Source organism: Nicotiana tomentosiformis, chromosome 3 (assembly GCF_000390325.3).
Source record: "Nicotiana tomentosiformis chromosome 3, ASM39032v3, whole genome shotgun sequence".
NCBI lineage: Eukaryota > Viridiplantae > Streptophyta > Magnoliopsida > Solanales > Solanaceae > Nicotiana > Nicotiana tomentosiformis.
Window position 1 is genome coordinate 6224476 of NC_090814.1, and position 7575 is coordinate 6232050.

A 7575-nucleotide genomic window follows, 5' to 3' on the forward strand; every position below is an offset into this window, starting at 1 on the left:
CCGGTGCAGTCCCCGATCTCAAGAACTGGGTACGAGATCTAGCTTCGACCTCCACATACGCCGAGCGCTTGTGGCGTGATTTGTCAAAGGGACGATGGGAGGCCAAAAATCATGGTGAGCCTTTTTCTCGTATCTTTGGTAGTTCGAACGAGATGCTTTCCATATACTTAAATCAATTTTTCTGTGTGTAGGTATGGACAAATATGAGGTTTTAAGGCCCTCATCTATCGAGGAAGGGGCTTCGGCCTCTGATCCAAAGCCGGTGAAGGATAATAAGAGAAAAAGGGCCTCTGCTTTCAAAGATCCAAAACCGAAGACGAGGATGGCTCGTAAGCTGAGGAAGAATACCATTCCTTTGACCAAGAATCAGTTCTGCGTCGAAGTGATAAAGACAAAGAAGAAGAAGATGAAAACGACGGGTCCGTGCTGGTGGCCCGAATGAAGAAAATCATCGATACCCCAATGGCAGCTGAATCGATGGTGATTTATAAAGCTCCGCCTCAGACTGAAGAGATATCGGAGGAAGGTTCGGGCAGAGTCCCCGAATCATTAGAGATCGAGGATGCTTCCCACCAAAGTCAACAAATGGTGGGTATATCGGAAGGGGTCGGTCCTGAAACTCTCCGAACTGAGGAGAAAGCCCCAAGCGAGTCGCTTGGGGCAATAGTAATCAGAGACTCGCCCACTCTTCCCTTCCCTTTTCGAAGGGACGATTCGGGAAGACCAAGCTTTGGGGGCCCTCAAGATAAGCCGGCGTTATGAAGGGGAGGACCCCTTCTGTGATTTGTTTACTGGGGTCGAGGACGTTGCTGGCCCTAGTGATGTGTAGGGCCTTTTCTGCGAAGTGCAGCAAGCTCTGAATTGGGTAAGCTTTAACTCTCTTCGTTGATAGTACTTTTATGTTTGCTATTCTTTTTTAACTTCTTTTCTTCTTTCTCGCAGGCCATGGCGGTTCATCGAGAAACATGTTCTCGGTCTCGAGCTGAGCTGCATCGATTTGAGGCCGACCTCCGACGGGTTACGGAGGAGAGGAACGCCCTCAAACTCCTTTCCGGGCAAAGAAAAGAAGAAATCAAAGGCCTTCGAGCTGAGTTGGCCAAGTCTCATCAAGATCAGACCGACCTGACCGAGCAGGTAATGATAATATTAAGAACTCATGGGCTTGATTCAGGATTGGAGGCTAATATTTCGATCTCACAGCTGCAGCAGAAACTCGAGACGATCGGGCAGCTTCCTAAAGAAGTTGATATAATAAAGGCGGAGACCATGGGATGGAAAGATAGCATGGACCGTCTTGCTGCAAAAAAGGAAACTGTTAGGGCCCAATTGTCATCGACTGCAAGCCAACTTCAAGGCATGAATGAGAAGAGCTCAGTTCAAGCGAGAAGAATAGAGGAACTCGAGGCTCGGTTGGCCTCCGAACTTGCCAAGGCCAAATCTGATGCCGAAAAAGAAAAGTCATATGCGGATGCATTAGTGGCCGTCTATCGGGCGGATGCTGAAGGTGCTCAGGTACAAGCAAGAGAGGCAGTCGAGACCGCCAACACTCGAGCACATTGGGTTACTGAACTTGCTAAATGCCGATCTCGGAGGGAGACCCTCGAAGAGATCCATGCTCGAGGTTTCGATCTCACCAAAGAGATAAAAAGATCTAAAGAGCTTGAAGTCGATGCTGAAGCCTTGGCTTCTGATGATGATGATGGTGATGATGATGATGATGGCGATGATGGGAGCAAGAGTGGGTCCGAGAGCGGGGAGGAGCCCGATGGAGAAGAGACTGCCCCCATAGATAACCAAGAACCTTAGCCCTTAATTTTCATTTTGGTTTTTTGTGCAGTGTCCTGTTCGGACATTGTAAATATTCTTATATATATAAAGATCTTTTCTTTTCTTGACTCGCCTCTGTTTTATTCTCTGCCTTGAGAAGATTTTGGTTCATTCATGCCTTATGAATGTTTTCATAAGGCTTTAGGAAATTTGATCGAATTTGGATCTTGTAGCCTTTATAACCGAGTGAGTGCTTGCTCAAACTCGAAATAAGGTAGCTCATAGGCTTAGTAGTCGAGTTGAGTGATTGCTTGAACCTGAAGTAATATAGCTCGTAGGCTTAATGGTCGAATGAGTGTTTGCTCGAACTTGAAATAAGAGTAGCTTGTAGGCTTAGTAGTCGAGTGAGTGATTCGAACTCGAAGTAATGTAGCACGTTGGCTCAATGGTCGAGTGAGTGATTACTCAAACTCGAGATGATGTAGCCCGTAGGCTTATTAGTCGAGCGAGTGATTCGAACTCAAAGTAATGTAGCCCGTAGGCTTAATGGTCGAGTGAGTGTTTGCTCGAACTCGAAATAAGAGTAGCCCGTAGGCTTAGTAGTCAAGTGAGTACTTTCTCAAACTCGAAGTGACGTAGCCTGTAGGCTTATTAGTCGAGTGAGTGATTCAAACTCAAAGTAATGTAGCCAGTAGGCTTAATAGTCGAGTGAGTATTTGCTCGAAATCGAAATAAGAGTAGCCCGTAGGCTTAGTAGTCAAGTGAGTGAGTCGAACTCAAAGTAATATAGCCTGTAGGCTTAACGGTCGAGTGAGTGATTTCTCAAACTCGAGATGATGTAGCCCGTAGGCTTATTAGTCGAGCGAGTGATTCGAACTCAAAGTAATGTAGCCCATAGGCATAATGGTTGAGTGAGTGTTTGCTCGAACGCGAAATAAGAGTAGCTCGTAGGCTTAGTAGTCGAGTGAGTGATTCGAACTCGAAGTAATGTAGCCCGTAAGCTTAATGGTAGAGTGGCAGTCCCCGATTTGTGGGGTAATCATCGGCCCTTGAGCCTGTTTGCATAATAGATCATGAAATAGAGGACGGGTTGTGAGATACGAGATATGGGCAAAAAAGTTTCTTTTCATGTTGTTATACATGTGTTTATATTTTGTACCAGGGATCGAGCAATCTACATGAGCATGGTTCGTTTTGACCATTTGTCTCTTATAATTTTTTCTATCGGAACCCTGTTGTTATGAAGTAACTTTCTTGCATCGAACTTGATATATTTGAGGGTAATGCCCCACCAGTATTCAAGGTTGATTGTAAAGAGGCCTCAGATACTGTTAAATCATTCTAAGTTAGTACGATCAATGGTTGCCTTATTAAAAACCTTGCCGAAAAACCCATTTGGGATAAAACCGGTCTAAGGGAAAAAGAGTGCAACGCGTGCTTTCAGACCTAAGGCTTCGTGTTGAATGATCCATCCTTGTTCTTTGATTGAACTCCTGCAAGGGTTAGTTTTGAAATATAAACGAACATGGGAGGGTCGTACCTTAGCAATAGTATCGTTTTAGGTGTGACACGTTCCAATTGCTTGGTAGTTGTTTGCCGTTTATAATACCGAGTTTGTAGGATCCTTTATCGACGTTTTCGAGTACTTGATACGGTCCTTTCCAGTTCGGACCCAGTTTTCCTTTGTTTGGATTTCGGGTGTTGAAGGTGACTTTCCTTAGCACTAAGTCCCTAATTTTAAAATGGCGAAGATTGGTTCTTCGATTATAGTATCTTTCGATCCGTTGCTTTTGGGCGGCCAATTGGACGAGAGCGGCTTCTCATTTTTCATCCAATAGTTCGAGATTAGTATTCATAGCCTCGTGATTTGACTCTTCTGTTGTATATCGATACCTGACACTGGTTCCCCAACTTCGACTGGAATCAAGGCTTCGGAACCATATACTAAGGAGAACGGGGTTGCCCCCGTACTGGATTTTGATGTTGTTCGATATGCCCAAAGAACTTCGAGTAGGATTTCTCTCCATTTTCCCTTAGCGTGGTTCAACCTTTTCTTTAGGTTTTGAATGATAGTCTTGTTCATCGATCCGGCCTGTCCGTTCCCACTAGGGTGATACGGTGTCTATAATATCCTTTTTATTTTGTGGTCTTCGAGGAATTTCGTCACTTTGCTACCGATAAATTATTTCCTATTGTCACACACTATTTCGGCGGGTATCCCGAATCGACATACGATATGATCCCAGATGAAGTCTATAACCTCTTTCTCTCTTACTTTTTCGAATGCATGTGCTTCAACCCATTTAGAGAAATAGTTAGTCATAAATAAAATGAACTTAGCCTTACACGGGGCCGATGGCAGAGGGCCGACGATATCCATTCCCCATTTCATGAATGGCCATGGGGATAGGACTGAGTGAAGTTGCTCTCCGGGCTGATGGATCATCAATGCAAACCTTTGACATTTGTCACATTTTTTAACAAACTTCTTTGCATCTTTGTCCATATCGATCCAATAATATCCTGCTCTGATTATTTTTCGGACTAATGAATCGGCACCGGAATGATTTTCACAAGTACCTTCGTGAATCTCATATAAGATGTAGTCGATGTCTCCTGGACCTAAACATACTGCCAATGGTCCATCGAATATCCTTCGGTATAATGTTCCATCTGCAGTCAATGTGAATCGAGCAGCTTTGGTTCACAGGGCCATCGAATATTTAGGGTCCGATGGGAGTTTTCCGTTCTCCAAGTATTCAATATACTTATTCCTCCAATCCCAGGTTAAGCTTGTAGAATTTATCTCGGCATGACCTTCTTCGATCGCGAACCTCGAGAGTTGAACGACAGTCCCCGAGCTGATCTCATCTTCCTCGACCGATGATCCCAAATTTGCAAGTGCATCGGCCTCACTGTTTTATTCTCGAGGTATATGTTGTAAAGTCCATTCTTTAAAATGGTGCAAAGTTACCTGTAGTTTGTCCAAATACCTTTGCATTCTATCCTCTCGAACTTCGAAGGTTTTGTTTACTTGATTTACCACCAGTAAAGAGTCACACTTGGCTTCAATGGCTATGCTCCCAAGCTTTTAGCTAACTCGAGACCTGCAATCATGGCTTCATACTCGGCCTCGTTGTTAGTCAACCTAGTAGTTTTTATAGATTGTCTAATAGTGCTACCCGTAGGCAGATTTAAAATGATGCCTAGCCCGGACCCTTTTAGGTTTGAAGCACCGTCTGTGAAAAGTGTCCATACCCCCGATGATGTACCCGATTTCAACAAGAGTTCTTTTTCGACTTCGGGTACGAGGGTTGGCGTGAAATCGGCCACGAAGTCCGCTAAAATTTGAGACTTGATGGCCGTCCGGGGTTGATATTCGATATCGTACCCACTGAGTTCGATGGCCCATTTGTCCAATCGGCCTGATAGTTCAGGCTTGTGTAAAATATTACGAAGTGGGTAAGTGGTTAATACTCATACGGGGTGACATTGAAAGTATGGTCTTAACTTTCTAGAGGCGCTTATCAGTGCAAGTGCTAATTTTTCTAAGTGTGGATATCTAGTTTCTGCTTCCTCTAAGGTTCGACTTACATAATAAACGAAAAATTGCGTACCTTGCTCTTCTCGAACTAGGACACCACTTACCGCGATTTCTGATACTGCCTAGTACAAGCAAAGCTTCTCGTCTGCCTTTGGAGTGTGCAGCAGTGGTGGGCTCGATAGGTATCATTTTAATTCCTCTAATGCATGTTGGCATTCCGTGCTCCAAGCGAAATCGTTCTTCTTTTTGAGTAGAGAGAAAAATCTGTGACTTCGATCCTACGACCTTGAAATGAATCGGCCTAAGGCAGCAATCCGTCTCGTCAGCCTCTACACAGCTTTTACATTGTCCACGACGGTTATATCTTTGATGGCCTTGATTTTATCGGGGTTGATCTCGATCCCCCGATTCGATACCATGAAGCCAAAAAACTTGCCCGAACCAACCCCGTAAGCACATTTCTCGGGGTTGAGCTTTATGTTGTATTTCTTTAAAATCACGAATGCTTCCTGCAAATGAGCCAAATGGTCCTCTGCGCGCAGGGACTTAACTAGCATGTCATAAATATAAACTTCCATTGATTTACCTATTTGTTCCTGAACATTTTATTTACTAGGCGTTGGTAAGTAGCTCCTGTATTTTTTAGCCCGAAGAGCATTACATTATAACAATAGATTCTACCCTTGGTGATAAACGAAGTCTTTTCTCGGTCCTCTGGGGTTTATTTGCTCGTCATCTTCGTCAATCTTATGATCTTCTAGTTGGGTCGAAGCTGACGTCTGTGATTGCTATTTGGCATTTCGTTCCCCTTTTAAGTCCGGCCCCTTTGTTGAGGAAGGTGAGGATATCAGAATTGCTTCTTTGACGGCAAATATTTCTTTTGCGGCCGGTTGTTCTCCGGACACTATTTTGACTCCCTCCAATGTTGGGAATTTAAGAACCTGGTGAAGGTTCGAAGGTACAGCTCTCATATTGTGGATCCATGGCCTTCCAAAAAGGGCGTTGTATCTCATGTCGCCTTCGATTACATGGAACTTTATTTCCTGGATGGTCCCAGCCAAGTTTATCGGCAGAATTATCTCGCCTTTGGTGGTTTCACATGTCATGTTGAATCCGTTTAGAACCATGGTTGCAGGTATGACCTGGTCCTGTAGACCGAGCTGTTCTACAACCTTCGATCTAATAATGTTACCCGAGCTACATGGATCAATTAACACATGTTTAACTTTAGTTTTATTCATAAGTACGTATATTACCAGTGCATCATTGTGAGGTTGCATGATTCCTTCTGCATCTTCATCATCAAAGGACAAGGTCCCAATGGGTGAGTAATTCTGAGTTCGAGGTCGCTTTTCTTGTATAACCGATGTCTTAGTGCGTTTAAGCACCAGCCCTTGAGGGGTATCGATGCCACCGATGATCATGTGGATGATGTGTTGTGGTTCTTCCTGTTCGTTTTGTTTACCGAAATCCCTGTTTTTGAAATGGTTTTTGGCCATGTTGCTTAAAAATTCTCGAAGGTGCCCTTTATTAAATAACCGGGCTACCTCCTCTCTTAGTTGCCTATAATCTTCCGTTCTGTGGCCCTGGGTGCCATGATATTCGCACATTTGATTGGGGTTCCTCTAGGCAGGATCGGTCTGCATGGGTCGAGGCCATTTAGTGTCTTTGATGCATCTGATAGCCGATACGATGGCGGATGCATCGATGCTGAAGTTATACTCCGATAATCGTGGTGCTTCCTTAGGTTTGATAGACCTGTCGAACCCATTTATGTTTATCAGACCTCGAGACCCTTGACCTCGATCACTCCTTTTATTGCTTTGTCTGGGGTTACGTCTCGATTCATTGATCCTATAGTTTCCACCATATGGTCGGTATCGGTCCCTGATCGGACCTTGTTCTCGATTGATGTCCCTTCTAGCAGCGGGTTCAGAACCCAACTGATCGTCTTCGACTCTAATTTTTGACTGGTACCGATTATGCACGTCGGCCCAAGTAATAGCTGTGTACCCGATCAGGTTATGCTTCAACCGCCGTTAAGCCGTCGAACTTCATTCGTTCAAACCTTGACTGAAAGCCTGAACAGCCCAATCGTCTGTGACTGGTGGCAGATCCATTCGTTCCATTTGAAAACGAGATACGAACTCCCTTAGCATCTCTTTATCCTTTTGTCTTACCTTGAACATGTCCGACTTCCTGGTCTGAACCTTTATGGCCCCGGCGTGTGCTTTTACGAAGGAATCTGCAAGCATAGCAAATGA

The 7575-nt window shown here is 44.4% G+C and overlaps 1 protein-coding gene across 1 annotated transcript; it reads left to right on the forward strand.

Moving 5' to 3' along the window:
• Positions 1–1137: 1137 nt before the first annotated feature.
• LOC138907302 (KNR4/SMI1 homolog) lies at positions 1138–1806 on the forward strand. Its single transcript, XM_070197896.1, has one exon. The coding sequence runs from the start codon at positions 1138–1140 to the stop codon at positions 1804–1806; it is 669 nt and encodes a 222-aa protein (XP_070053997.1).
• Positions 1807–7575: the final 5769 nt, after the last annotated feature.

Bases quoted from the DNA above. Each gene is read 5' to 3' on its own strand.
- LOC138907302 (XM_070197896.1), top strand. From the start codon at position 1,138: ATGATAATATTAAGAACTCATGGGCTTGATTCAGGATTGGAGGCTAAT.